The 16,422-nt window shown below is 31.9% G+C and overlaps 1 protein-coding gene across 1 annotated transcript; it reads right to left on the reverse strand.

Moving 5' to 3' along the window:
- Nucleotides 1–1,274: 1,274 nt before the first annotated feature.
- On the reverse strand, nt 1,275–5,164 carry LOC142548942 (receptor-like protein kinase HSL1). The gene is made up of 2 exons (XM_075657592.1): nt 2,377–5,164; nt 1,275–1,983 (listed from the first exon to the last, which is right to left on the reverse strand). Exons 1-2 carry the CDS (start codon nt 4,976–4,978, stop codon nt 1,592–1,594), a joined length of 2,994 nt encoding a protein of 997 aa, XP_075513707.1. The 5' UTR covers nt 4,979–5,164; the 3' UTR covers nt 1,275–1,591.
- Nucleotides 5,165–16,422: the final 11,258 nt, after the last annotated feature.

A 16,422-nucleotide genomic window follows, 5' to 3' on the forward strand; every position in this document is an offset into this window, starting at 1 on the left:
ATGATTTAATTCAGCTGGCGTGAGACATTTAACACACCTTTTCACGCCCATGAATAAACATCTGGAGCGTGAAGTTTAAGTGACACTGTCGGGTGGTTCATAATGCAGTCTAACACATAACGGTAGATCTGTGCTCTGATATCATGCTAACATTGACCATTTGAACTTAATTCAACCTTAAAAACTAGTTCAATGGCAGTATTGTCCAAGTCTTTATATACAACTTCTAAAAACTTATTTAGCCGATACGCGGCATCTAACAATTCCTGATGGTTTGATTACACGATAATAATCTCAATATTCTTGGAAGCAGCCTGCCTATGCAACCGCTTGCAGATAATACTATATATGTGTCAACTACTAGCGAGTTTCCCGACCAACATTTACATATGCGTGTAATCAATTTTTTTTTTATTTTTTGAATTTAATATGGAATCAATTTTTAAGAACCAAATCGAACTTTTTTGACTCAAAAATCAATCTAGAAAAAATAAAGATGGAACCTTGATTACAATACACAAGAGGTAATTGACATTGAATCTATCCAGACAAGAACAGAGGCGTTTAAAGATTCATTTCGTGTCCTGATAAAGTACATGTTAAACCTTAATTTAGATTGAATCATTTGAAATTCACAACTAAGATATCATTTCATTGATAAATAAGTTAAATAGAATAAACTCAAATTTATCTTCTACTTGTTTTCACTAAATTGAGTTGAATAGGTCTCTTGTGAAACGATCTCACAAATCTTTATCTGTGAAACGAGTCAACCCTAACGATATCAATAATAAAAATAATATTTTTTCATGGATAATCCAAATAAGAGATCCGACTCACGAAATACGACCCGTGAAACTGTCTCACACAAGTTTTTGCCAATTGGTTTTGGATAAATAATTTAACTTATTTAACGATGAAAATGAATTGAAATTCAATTGGATTAATATAATTGTAATATAAATAAGTAAGAGGTTATTTTGAATTTCTTTTGTTTAACTTATTAAACAATGAAAATATATTTAAAACTATAAATTTTAAATCCTTCCATCCAAATACAAACCATCCAACGATGATCTCCTCCGGTATAGATTAAACCGAAACAAAATTTATATTATCAGAAAGTGAACACACAAAGTCGGAACAAAAAATTCACACACAAACACACACTCATCCAATTTACAGGAGATCTCCATATTTTCTAAAACAGCTGGAGTCTCCACAATCAAACATATCATTAACACCATTACTTCAACATTGGAACAACACTCAGAAATTAGAAGAATTCACAAGATTCAAGGCAATATCAGTCCAGAAACAGCGAAATTTTAGGAGGGAAGTATGACTGAAAGTAATAATCCAAAACTACTTTCAGGCTTTACTGGTGGAAGGACTTTGGTGTTGGATTAATTTACAACTTAAAAAACCATACCTTCCATGGTTAATCTCTCAAACTTTAACCTCAGCTTCACTCATGCAACCAAGCTTCAAGTTGGATGGTTAAAAGCTGACATATCAGCCGCCTATGAACCGAAAGAGTCGAGCCACTCATTTCTTGCTGGAAGCTCAAAGTAAAACTTGTAAATGTGTTTCAGGCAACACTTCCTTGATCAGAGACATCTTCATAGTAATAAGGTGTTAATTTCCCTTCTTTCCCGGTGTTTTTAGGCACTTTTATGTCGCCTATCTCTTGTAACATTTTGACGACACGTCTCATAGATGGCCGATTAATAGGAAGAGGGCTGGTACATAGGAGGCCTATATTCAAGACTCTGCATATTTCATCCTTAAAACAAGAATCAATTTTTGGGTCGAGTACTTGATCACCGCCCTTTTGATGCAATGTGGTGCAAACCCATTTGACCAAATCTTTTTCGCCAAATGCGGGATCTATTGGGAGCTTCCCAGTGACCAATTCGAGAATAACAACACCAAAACTGTAGATGTCACTCTTTTCATTCACCCGAAGTGTGTAAGCATATTCTGCACCATGGAAGTTCATTAAGTATATACAGTTTCCAAGCCTAAGGATAGAATCATAATTAACATAGTTCCAACAATCAAAAATAAAGCCTATACCTTCACATATATTGAGTAAATTAAATGGAAAAGACTATTAGTTAGTGTTAACAATCACTTTTCCCAGAAACACGAATACATAAAAGGCGGCTCAAGAATAATATTAAATCTTAAAAAGCTTCTGTGTGCGAGTGGGAAATGGGAGAAAACTGAGGTTTTGCAACACCAATTTAATGAAATATAACCAGAGATTTTGAACATGTGACCTTTAGCTCTAGTGCCAAGTTAGAAACTAGTTTCTCAAAATCTCCAGGATATTATCCAACAATAATATTTATATTTTAATAAATTACTAACCCGGTGCAATATACCCACACGACCCAGCGATAACCGACATGGATGTGGTGCCTTTCTCATTGGCGCCAACAACTTTAGCGACACCAAAATCTGCAACCCGAGCACCATAATTCACATCCAACAGTATGTTATTGGACTTCACATCCCTATGTACAATCGGAGGAACACAATCATGATGCAAATATGATAGCCCCTCCGCCACATCAATGGCAATCTTAAACCTCATTGGCCAATCTAGCAAGCCACTTTTTGAGCTATGAAGTAAATCGCCTAGGCTACCATTAGGCATGTATTCATAAATCAAAAGCTTGCAATCCTTCGTGGTGCAACAACACCACAATTTCACAATATTCTTATGTCTAATCTTCCCCAATGTCTCGACCTCGGCATCAAAACCATCATCTTGATAGTTACCCTTCTCCACATCGCTACTTGAATCTGCAGATTTCGACCTCAGCCACAGCTTCTTCACTGCAACAGCTTCACCGTTTCTCAGAACCACCTTGTAAACCTTGCCAGACGACCCACTCCCAATCACGTTATCCTCGTCCAGAGAATCTAATATCTCACTGTCGTTGAATCCCAGCTTATGAAAAGACATTAGAGTCCATTTTGATCTATCGATGGACCTTTTAGCATTCTTGAATTTTCTGTATTTCAAGTAGAACCATATCACACCGAGTGTAAGAACCAATCCGACAAAGATAAAGATTGATCTTAACAACCATAAATTACCCAATTTTTTGACGTCGGTTCCCCCATTACACAAACCATCAATGTCTCCACACAGTCCTGGATTTCCCAAAAAGCTGTCTTTATATATCTCCTTCGCATATAATGGTGGAATATCACCAAAGAGATGATTGTCCGATAAATTTAGCCTATTAAGTTTTAAGTTCTGTAACACAATGGGGATTCGTCCTGAAAATTGATTGCCTGATAAATCAAGATAATTTAAAACAGCTAAATCTCCTATTTCTTCCGGGATAACCCCGGAAAAGTCATTATCTGCCAGATTCAACTCATTTATCTTCTTCCAAGAATGGATACCATCTGGGATCTTACCACTAAATTTATTGTCATGAAGATCAAGCTTTACTAATTGCCCAAGATTCACGATGCTGCTCGGTAAAGAGCCCGAAAATTTATTATCAGCAGCCGAAAACTCCAATAAATTACCCAAAAAACCGATCTCTTCAGGTAAAACACCCGAAAAATCATTACCGGACAAAATCAACTGAGATAAATTAGATGCACCTGCAATAGTTTTTGCAATTCCACCAGAAAATGAATTTCCTACGAGCTCAAACAATGAAACATATGGGAGCCCCCAGAATCCCTCAGGTACCTCACCGGAAAAGTCGTTGTGGCCTAGTCTTACACGCAACAAGCTCCGGCATTGGGCTAGTGTTGCTGGGATTTGGCCGGAAAAAGAATTCTGGATCATCAATACCTCTTCAAGAGCCCCCTTTGCACACAAAGTTTCTGGGATCTGACCAGAAAATCCGTTGGTCGAGACATCAATCCACCGCAGAGGCGAGCTTTTGCCAAGATTGGAAGGCAATTTTCCATACAACTGATTCTGAAAAAGCCTTAACTCGTACAGATTAGGAGAATTAGCAATGATATCCGGTAGTTCACCCTGGAATCTGTTCTGGTAAAGGTTAAGTGACTCGAGTGGCAACCCGCACAAGTCCACAGGGATCGGCCCAGTCAACCCATTCATCGATGCATCCAGCCGCCGTAAAGACACCATGTTTAACCAGCCTACACTGGGAAGTTTCCCGGTAAGCGAGTTGTTATAAATCTCCAACTGTACCAGACTCTTCAATTCAGTGAACGAACTCGGAACTGAACCGGTTAGAAAATTATACGCAAGATCCAAATCCTTGAGTCTTCCGAGTTGACCAAGTGAATCCGGTATTTCGCCCATCAAGTTTGTCTCCGTCAACCAGAGAACCTCCAAGCTTGTCAAATTCCCGAGCTCTGGTGGAATCCGACCCGGGGAAAATGAGTTGTAGGACAAATTCAATTGCTTCAATGTCGAAACATTTCCAAGAATCGGCGGAATTGTCCCTCCCAGCAGATTCTCAACCAATGAAAGCACCTCGAGTTTCTGAAACCTTCCGAAACCCTCAGGGATATTTCCGGAAAAGTTATTACCAGACAAATCCAGGTACTTTAACAATGGCAGATCAGATATCTTCGCCGGTAGTGCGCCGGTCAAATAGTTCTGCGCCAAGTCGAGGTGCTCCAATGACTGACACGCGGCGAGGCCATCTTCAGGTATGGTGGAGTTAACGAAGTTGTCATACAATGAAATAAATTTCAAATCCTCGAGAAGACAGACAACGGAAGGGAATGGGCCGGAAATGTTAGAGCTCGAGAGGTCTAGCGAGGTGACTGAGCCAGTAGCTGAGTCGCAGACGACTCCATGCCACTCGCACGGCGAGCTGGCGTTAGGATCCCAGTTGGAGAGAACCCCGTCTGGGTCGTCGAAACCGAGCTTTGCCTGGTGGAGATATAGAACTTCTTGTCTTAAACAAATAACAAAATGCGGTGCCAGGAGGAGGAGGAGGAGGAGAAAGTGGCAGCGGAGCATTTTCCAGTGGTGGTGGAATGAGCGGTAAATGGAAAGATGAGAGTGAAAGCTTGGCTTAACCGCGCATGTCTCTGTTGGAAAGATCCTGCAAGTTCAAAGTATATGCAGGCAACGCAACAAGAGAATGTGGATTGGATGGAGTTGGTTAAATCATTGTCTCCACCTTCATCCTATTTGAATCTGTTCAAGCAAGATTTCATTTTTACATATATCAGTGCTTCGTGACATGTATGTTTAATTAAATTTTTTTTATTTTAATATATTATTTTATTAGAATATGATAATTATATAATAATGATTAGATAAAATTTACCGAGATCATTAAAAATTTAAAAGTTTTGTGTGTGTGTGTGTGTGTGTGTATTTATTTTTAAAATCATTGCAAAATAAAATCTATCAACTCAAATTAAATATATATATAGATAAATTAGTCAAACAAAACAAAATGGTGCCAAATAATAGTTATCTCATGGAAGGGCGTCATAACAATAAAAATTTACATTAGATAAGTTTTTTTATGAAATAATTTCATAGATTTTTATTTGTGATACAGATTAATTATGTTCATAATTATAATAAAAAGTAATAATTTTGATATAAATAATAATAATTTTTCGTTGATAATTCAAATAAAATATAATCTCACAAGATTAACTCGTGTTCGTGATATATTAACTTGAGTTTTTGTTTCACTTGAAAGGAACATTTCAGGTAAAATGGAATGTGCTGTGTTAAAGTCGGAGAACTTTCAAGGACCCGGTCATTCTTTAATAAATGAGTGGCGTCAGACTAGTAACTGAAGGGACGAATTTTGTTCAAATAAGTTCTATTTACATATAATTTATTAAAAATTGAAGTACAAAACATTATACATGAATAAAATGCAATTAATTATAATAAGATATTCGAATCATCGATTTTTTTAAATTACTTATGATAAGATATTCGAATCATCGATTTTTTTTTTTTTAAATTAATTATGATAAGATATTCGAATCATCGATTTTAAAAAAAAATCGATGATAAATTGTATGACAGACATGATGATAAATGATTAAAACAATATACTGATATTTTTTAAATTAAAGTATAGATAAATCTAATATTTAGTTTGTGATTCATTTTATTTTTTTCATTCATGATGTTTAATATATTTATTTTTAAATAATTTTTACAAATGAGACTTATTTAAACAAATTATAACATAATTTGAAACACTAAATATAACATATGATTTCTTCCCCTAACTAGGTGGAGGCAGATGAGATGTAATAAGTTGATAACTTCTATCGTAGTTCATAACAATTTTAAAAAAAATTATTTATTTAAAAAAAAAAGGAATTAAAAATTCGGATGAACATTATAATCAATTTTTATGTCTCTAATTTTCTTTCTTAATGTTTCATTATTCTTTTCAATTATTACTTCTCCTAATAATGTTCAGCTAAATCATGTAAGTTGTCTTTCCTATGAGCGCAGGGAATCGGATAGAAAGATCTCGGACCGAGTGTTTTGCACTCTTGGAAAGCAAAGAATGTTAGAGAGACATCAGGAGATTTTTCGGAGTAATCATTCCGACGCTCAAGTCAGTTGAGTATTCGCGCAAAGAAAAGTGAAGCATATGGAATATATAGTGGGTGTTTATAGAAATATTAAGTGAATGTTCTCGATGATCGAGTAAGCATGAGTATTTATCATAGAAAACATAATGATAACCTTGTTTTCGGTGTTCGATCACTCCTCATTATCAGATAGTTACCCATGTGATGTCAACTGACACTGTTACGACCGACAACTCATACTACTTCTAGACTTGTCACATCGTCCCACGTGTGTTGATTGATATATAACGATTTCGATGCATGACGATCCATACTTATGGTCTCAAGGTCGAGATGTTCGGACAATGGTCATGATGTGAGGACCTGATTCATTATCATAGCCTTCTTACATAGCCCAGACTAGTCTGGGAGCCCAGGCTTGTACGAGTATGTGCTGCTTTAATCAGCTTCTCTAGTTGTTGCATACACATGAATGATTTATATACAAACACTCTTTATTCGGGCTAGTTTTTCCTTGGGTAGCCCTAAGCTCTCGATCTCTTACTCTGCCCGAGTCCGAATATGACCCGCACGCTTCCCCGAGCATCGTCTCCCATATGAATTTCAGAAACATTACGACTTGAAAATAACTTGTTTGGTAATTTTGATTTTTGAATCTGGCAAATTTTTTGCACTCAGCTCAGAAAATTATAAACTATAATATATTTATTTTATAAAATACTACCATACATACATGTATTTTCAAACAGTAGTACATTACATCAAATAATTGTACAAAAAACAAATTTCATTCTGCACACATTGCAAGATTTTGTCGGATAATATAAATATGCGAGATAAGCCTGGCGATAGAGAGAGGTGAAGTTTTGGAACTTAGCGAAGACTTTGAGGAGAAATGGGTTTGGACCCCATCAGCTCAATTTCCAACTTGTCGGCTGTCCATTTTGGCAGGCTCATTTTCACACTTCGAAAATTCAAAATTTATATTAATTGTAACTAAATATATATTTTTGTCCATATTATATAGTCCATTATATATTTTTTTCCACATTTAATAAACTATTTTACTAAGATATTCATATTTAATGTATATATTAATCTGTTTTCTCGATATCATTAAATAATGGTGTATTAGAAAATTTGTCTATATAAATCATGTATTAATTTATTATAACTATAGGATACTCGCATTCTCGAATTACTATGTTTATCCTAGTGATCCACAAACGACGAAAATTTCTCTTTTGCCTATCCGTATCCCGATGATACGAAACTAAAGCTCTTATTTTCTGTTGAGTAATAGTTCGAGTAAGTCTCGAATGAGCCTCTCGAAAGCTTGATGTAAATAAACGAATTTTTGTTCTACGTCTCCGAGCTATATGTCCACGTTTAATTCTGGTTATTTGTATTCCCAATATCATTTTCCATATGTGTGCAAAAACAAAGTGGACTACATAATTGAGACGAGAAGAATAATAGGTATTTATCAGATTTTTATGAGAGAGTGGAAGAAATATAACCTAAGAGCTAACTAAACGAAATTTTTTTTTTCGAGTTTGAGGAAGAAAATGTTATAATTATTTCAAATACAAGATCTTGTCTCATATTTAAAATTTTGATATCAAATGAGTTATAAGTTATTGAATAAATTTTTATTTATTTTTTTAATAAAAATGCATTGTTTTGATAAGTTATATTTTTTTTTTTATAAACAAATTTGGTTCTATGAGACTATGACTAATATAAGTTAATGTATTTGATTTTTATTACTTGTAAAATAAAGGATAATGTTCCTAAGCATAAAAAATGGCATTTATGTTATTATATAATTTAAAATATTTTCTTAACAATATAAATATTATTATCAATTACTAAGCCACCATACTTAATTAAAACTAAAAAGAATTATATAAATACAAAACCAAACATTCTTACGTCGATCTTAAAAAATTCCACGTTGTCGTAAGTGCGACGATTATGACAAATCATCAAAACGATGATTAGAGTGACAATGGTGATCGAATGTATTTTAAATCAAATAATAAATTTATAATTTTAAAACAATTATATTAACATATATTTATATATAATCTGTTTTTTAATCGTAGATGAGAGCAACTTATGTTGCCAATCATTCATCGACCACGATCCCTCTATCATTATAATTAAGTCTCCGTCTCAATTATATAGTTCATGTTTTTTTCGTCTGTCCAAAATATATAGTTTATCTATTATATTTATTGAACCATTTTACTAATCTTAGGATCAAGCATTTACCGCTTTACTAAAAGTTATAGCTTGTGGTAATGATGCAACTCAAATCATTTAAACTACATACTAGCACAAGCGGCATGGTTCGATCACTCTATTCAGCAGAGACAATTATTTCACCTCAACAATCTATCTCTCAATAATTACGCTCCTATATATCAATAAATGAGAATTGAACATATGACCTTGAATATGATGATATCAATTGTAGGATCGGACATTTACAGTTTTACCAAAAGTTATGGCTAGTGGTAATAATGCAACTCAAATCTTTTAAACTGCATGACAGCTCAAGTGTCATGATTTGATTGTTCTACCGAACAGAGATAAGTATTACACTTATACACTAATATACCCTTATTTAATATGTATAATTGTATTCATTTTCTGATATAATTAATAAAAGATTATTAGTAAATGTTCCTGTATAATTTTTTTTTTTCCCAATATCATTTTTAATGTATGCTAAAAAATACAAAGTAGACTATCCAATTGGGATGATGTAGTCTTTGTTACCCGAGTGATCAGCTTAAACAAAAATTAAGTCGAGGAACGATTTAATATTGTTATTTAAGAGAGAAATTTTGATTTTGATCCAAATAGTTGGTGGAATGGAATTAAATATGAGTAGGTTTCTTGTAAGACGGTTTCACGAATCTTTATCTGTGAGACGCGTCAACCTTAAAGATATTCACAATAAAAAGTAATAATTTTAGCACAAAAAATAATATTTTTTCATAGATGACCCAAATAAGATATATGTCTCACAAAATACGATCCGTAAGACAGTCTCACAGAAGTTTTTTCCATCAAATATCCAACCATTTATCCATGTTATTCCCGTGAGATTATTCAATATATATGGCATTTATTCACATGTTCATGATTCATAATAATGACCGATGTCGGAATAATTATTTAACGACTGGCATATATATATATAATAAAACGGTGCAGTATGTTTCTACTTGCTAAAGTCGCATTGGAAAACATAAAATCTGTATAATAATTAGGTCTTGAGAAGATAATATATAATTTAAAAAAAAATTGATAAAGAGGAATCGAGAATTGGAAAAGCGGAAGGCAACTGGGTTTCACAGGAAAATTGTTAATAGTCCATTTAATAAAAAAAATAAAGAACTCATTTTCTAGATATCAATATAATGACGTTCCACTCTTAACTAATGACATTTTATTTATAAAAAAATATTGGTTATAATAAGGAACTCATCCTTACACACATTTATATATATTTTTGATATAATGTTTGTCGTTGAGGTAACACCACCTATTAGATGTATAATTTTGATATTTTATATCACATATTTCAATATGTCAGTGTCACCTCAACGATAAATACTATAGATGGACACCGTATCTGTTGGGTGCAATAATTGTCTCTGCTTGGTAGAGCGATCGAATCGTGGTGCTTGAGCTGTTGTGCGGTTTAAAATATTTGAGTTGCACCATTACCACTAGCTATAGCCTTTGGTAAAGCGATAAGCGATCGGTCCTACAATTGGTATCAGAGCCAAGGTCACGGGTTCGATTCCCGTTGATTGCAAGGAATGCAATTATTGGAAGAGAGATTATCGGGTGCAATAATTGTCTCTGCTTGGTGGAGCGATCGAACCGTGGTGCTTGAGCTGCTGTGCGGTTTAAAAGATTTGAGTTACACCATTACCGCTATTTATAGCTTTTGGTAAAGCGGTAAACAATCGGTCCTACGTTATCAAAGCAATATTATATATATATATATATATATATATATTTATATAGATGGACCCTAAATGATATAATTTATCAATCCTTTTCACACTTTAAGGCGAAAGATCACAATCCAACAAATGTATAATTTTACATAAATATTAAAGTAAGAATATAAATAAATAAATGACCACTTTAATCATTTTCAACTTCATGCCACTTACAATGGTGCCATTATGCCACCACCTCCCTCTCCTATTATTTTTTTACGTGAAAGATCTTGTTATAAATTAATCACACTTCATAATCATAACTATATACTAATATTCTTAAAGTTCATTTATATATATATATATATATATTGTAAAACTGAATTATATTATATGATATTTAAATATTTTATTTCTGAAAATTTAATTTATGTTCAAGAACGTTTAGAGTTGACAAGCCGCATTTTTTGTTGATTGGCCTCATCGTAATTAACTAGAAAATATTTGGAATTTTTGAGGCAAAAATTTAGGAAGCCAGCCAATTGAGATCGACACCAACTTATTTTATGGATTCTTTATTAAAAGAAGATGGCTTTTAAATTGTACTTTATCCATGTTTAATAATTAATCACGTGTAGACATGGGAGTAGGAAGAGTATATTACAAGAAGCATGGTGGTTTCATGTGATTAATAGTATATATACATACATATACAGGCTGTTTTATTTGTTTTTTTTTTTTTTAAAAAAAAACAAATTATTATCCATATTGATCAAATATTGAAATTAAGTACTCATTTCTTGAATTTATAACGAGGGAAAGAAAAGAATTTATTTGTAGAATTCTTAATCTGCATGAAAAATAAATAAATAAATATTTATTAATTAAAAAGAACGACTCTGAATGGTCTCTTTACTAGTTTTGAAACCATGTCTCGATTACACCCAATGTATTTTTCCTCTCATGCCTCCCGACCGATTCTACCATATCTCGGGAATTTTCTGCGATTTTCGAACAAAATCGACATGTATTTCAATGGTAATTCTATAAACTTAACATTAAATATTAGGATGAAATTATTTATTATTATGATGTGATTATGATACAATTAAATTTCAAGAAAATGATGTCGATATCTTGAATAAATGGACCAAATCTCAATGTTTTGCGTACTTCCAAAAATCATGCCCTACGAATCAGAAGATTTCGATATCGATGCATGATGTACCAAGTAGGGGAGATTTTTCCACTGAAAAAAAGTAAATATAAAATTGTAAATTTGATTTTCCACTACTCAAAAATTATAAAATTGAAATGCACTCAGCCGAGAAGCCTAACAGGTAGATGACATGCATATTGTGTTTTGTTGTGATAAATTCGAAGCCACACGAACTCTAAGAACAGAGCCAGACTGATGAATCAATTCAAATTTGTAAGTTTCCTCTGGATTTTCTATGAAAAAACTTAAAAGTTTGAGCAATTATTTGATGAATAGGTTTGGATTAGGGAAGTTCCCAAAGTGTTCGAGGGCCCGCGGAAAAAATCAAAAACGAAAATGGTGATATCCGATTTTTTCGACTTTCGGTTTGGGTTCGAGGATTTTTTAAAATCTCTGAAATAGTTCGGGACGGGTATGAGATTACTATCCCCATCTCCGAATCCGCCCCGAAAATAATATCAATAATAATATTATTAGTATTAATAATAATGATGATATTTTTTAAAATAGTAATAGTATTATTATTATTATCATTGATATTAATATTAATATTATCACTAATAATAATATACAATAATAAGTTTTGATTTGAGAAAATCTCCAAACCCGTCCTCGTTTTGTCTTATTAATATTTTGAAACGAGAATGGAGGCGGAGATGAGTGGTTGATCCCTCGCGGTTTCGGGTTCGAAGAAAAATCGGGGATCGGGATAGGTATGAGGGTGGGGATGGAATTCGGAGACAAGGATAGGAATGGCAAACCCACCACCGTCCCGCCCATTTCATCTCTAATTTAGGTTGATCTTTTGGATTAGAAATACAAAATTTTATGTGTAATTTTAAGAGTAAAAAGTTCACTTCGCTCAGTATCCTCGCTCTTGCTCATTCATCATCTAAGATTTTAAATTTATATATTGATTGATCAGAATTAATTTTATAAAACAGAATTTATCAAGAATCAATAAATTATATATCAATAATTAATAATTAATAACAAGTAAAAGGTGTGTGACAGATGTACCACATGCATCCTTAAATAACAAGTATCTTGTCAGATGGTTTCATAATTCGGTCTTACATATCTATATATGTGAGATTATCCATACTTACAGATTGAAAAAAAAAAAAATATATATATATACACGTTTAGGCATGAATTTAAAACATTCAAAATTCCAATGGATTCTTGTATGAATCTTTGTGCATAGTGAAAACAAAATCAGAGGGATACGTACTTTGCTTCAATAAATCAAAAAGTTGATGGAGAAAAAGGAGTGGCCAAAGTGCGAATAAACTGAAAGCGAGCACACATTTTTGTGCGAATTTGTTTTTTTCTTCTTCAGCTTTTTTGCCTGATTGAATATTCGCATATGGACCCCTCATTTTGTGGGCTCTTCTGCAATAGCCTCCTAAAACTAAGGAAAACTTTCTGATGCTTCTTTTTCTGTGATGGCCTGCCATTTTACAGTTTTACCCCTCTTTTTTCACCTTTCAACAATACTCTTATGAATAAAGACAATTTACTTTGGTAACCATCATGGAGAGAAAAAATTTGGTGAAAATATTCAAACAATCTGGTTCAGTTCAATCTACTATGAAGATAAATAGATCAAACGATCATCATTGTTTTAATTTTTTTTTCGTACGAGATCGATAATGAACCTCACGTGTTTAAATCAATTTCGCTAGTAGGATATCGAATGCCCGTAAAATAATCGTTTTTCTCCAAATATTACACTGATTGAAGGCAAAAACTTGTGTTAGACAGTCTCACGTGGTGTATTTTGTGAGATTGATTTCTTATTTGGGTCATCCATGAAAAAATATTAATTTTTATGCTAAAAATATTATTTTTTACTGTGAATATCGTAGGGTTAACCCGTCTCACAGATAAAGATTCGTGAGACCGTATCACAATAGACCTACTCCTAACTTAAATACCTTTTTCAAATTCATATTATGTTAGTTTTCATATATTAAAAATAAAAAATAAAAATTGGAGTGTCCTTGGAGATTGATGGGCCGTGGGTCATCAGGCCTTCCCATTTTGGGAAGAGCCCGTATTGCAATCTTCAAAGGCCCGTGGTTTTAACAATGTACCATGTTCTAGATTTTAAGTCGAAAAATCTATTTTTAGAATTAGAATTTGGAAAAATTAGTTTTGTTGAATTTATCGTTTTAACTATATTGTATTTAAATATCAAGGTCCATACCCCTTGGGCCAAGAGCAGATCCAATCTGGGTTTTGCAACACATGCTTCAAAAAAACAAACAATAAATAGGTAATATGTGTGTGCGTAGATAGAAATTTTTTTTTGTGAAATTGGAATATCGTTTTGAATATAATTACTTCTGAAAGAAGGTCTCTTGTGAGATAATAAAGATTCGTGAGATTGGTCGATTCTGCTTATATTTACAATAAAAGATAATAATTTTGCAAAAAAAATTAATATTTTTCGTGGGTGACTGAAATAGAATATTCGTATAACAAAATTGACGTATGAGACCTTCTCACATGAGTTTTGTGTTACTTCGATTGTATTCGTTATTTGATGGCAATAAGTGATTGATAGTTTTTTATTTTATTTTATGATTTTTTTTCTAAAATTAAAATTAAAATATACCAGTATCCATCGAAGAAGCAAGGGCTTTTATTGAGTTAGCTCGACCAAGTATAAATTATAAATTGATAAGTTTGTTGGATTTCTTTTATTGAGATGTTGCCACAATTAATTTTTTCGGGAGCTCAATAATTGTTCAAAAAAAATTGATAATCATTAATGTTGAAAGAGTAGGTTTCTTGTGAGACAATTTCACGAATCTTTATCTGTGAGACGGGTCAACCCTACCGATATTCACAATAAAAAGTAATACTCTTAGCATAAAAAGTAATTTTTTTCATGGATAACCCAAATAAGAAATCCATCTCATAAAATACGACCGACGAGACCTGACACACAAGTTTTTGCCCAGTTGAAAAACTAAATTTCTCCATCTACTTTTCAACTAAAATAAATCAATTAATTTTCGCACCGTACCAAAAAATTAATAAATAAATAAATAATAATAATAAAGGCTAGGCATTCAATTAATATTTGAGTTTTGTTACATTCAATGCCCCAAAAATTTAGATAAAAATTTGGATATTGTTTTAATTTGTAATATTTTATTTTAAAAGTTTGTCATCCAGTATTGCGAGTAAGATACGTGTTACCTTTCGTTTTTGTTTATACTTATTGGAGAGAAAATTTTTTAGTGATAAAATATTTCTAAATTTATAACTGAATCAAGTAAATATTTTGGAAGTATGGTAAAAAATAAACTTTATTAAAATGACTGAAATTAATGTATTTGTATTTATTTTATATATTTTTTATTTACACGATTTAAAATTAATTAAAAATATTTATTGATGCATTATAGTGTATTCACATTAGCTTTTGGTGCCTACTGAAATTAATGTATTTATGTTTTATGTATTAAATATTATCCATGTGAAGTATTTGCCTATTGAAATTAATGTACCAAAAATAAGAGTTGAAGTTCAAATTCATTAAATAAAAAATAAGCGGACTGACACACAAACATCTTCTTTTATTTTTTTCAAAACTGAACCAACATATATTTAAATAAATAAAATAATTTAGTTATAAATTAGAACAAGACAAATTCAAGAAATTTATTTATGAAAAGTACAAAATTTGCATGTTCCAAATAATGTTATTATTATTTATTAATCATATTACTAGAAAAAAATTTAAAAATAAGTGGATCGATACGTATATATGTTTCTTCATTTTTTCGAAAACTAAACCAACATATATTTAAATAAATAATTTTTTTTTTTAAATTTCTTCAAGAGTAGTTCTCTTGTGAGATAATAAAGATTCATGACACTGATCGATTCTGCTCATATTTACAATAAAATGTAATATTTTTGCAAAAACCAGTAATATTTTTCATGGATGACTGAAATAGAATATTCGTCTCACAATTTTTTATTTATATAAGTTAATAAAGGTAGAGTCCTAATTAAAATAAAATTATATAAAAAATCTACTAATAATTGTAGATAACAACTATATCCCTAAAAAATATAATAAATATATCATAAAGACATCATAATAGTTCTAAAATAATATAAATAAAACTAAATCAATTTCTTGAGCCATCCAAATCAATAGCTTTTCTTACCACGAATGATGATACCAATGCTACAAAATAAAACGTGTTCGAAGTTTCCGATTTTTGGGTCTGCTATGTCACCAGAATTGAGTTTCGGTCCAGTAATTTTCTTCTTTTTTGTGGTAATTTTGGTTATTTAATTTGCAATTGTAGTAAATTCAAATGCAAATGGGTACATATTACTGAACATGTCATCATTGTCATAGTCAGCACTACATAAAAGTTACAAAAAAAAAAAAAAAGATTAAAATTGTAAAGAAAAAAACAAAGATGACATATTAAAATTGAAATTCGATAACATCAAATCCGCAAATAGACAAATATAAATTACCAAATTTGAATTTTTTTTCACATTGCCACCCATCTTAATGAAATTAAACAATTTTAGTATATAAATTGAAGATTATTTATCTTCTTAAATGTACTTACATTTGGAAGAAAAAAAGGCTCTGTTCAAATAAATACGTCTGATCATGTCATCGAGCGAGTTAAATAGTCAAAGTAAGAAAAT

The sequence above is a fragment of the Primulina tabacum genome, chromosome 6 (genome assembly GCF_025594145.1).
Source record: "Primulina tabacum isolate GXHZ01 chromosome 6, ASM2559414v2, whole genome shotgun sequence".
Classification (NCBI taxonomy): domain Eukaryota; kingdom Viridiplantae; phylum Streptophyta; class Magnoliopsida; order Lamiales; family Gesneriaceae; genus Primulina; species Primulina tabacum.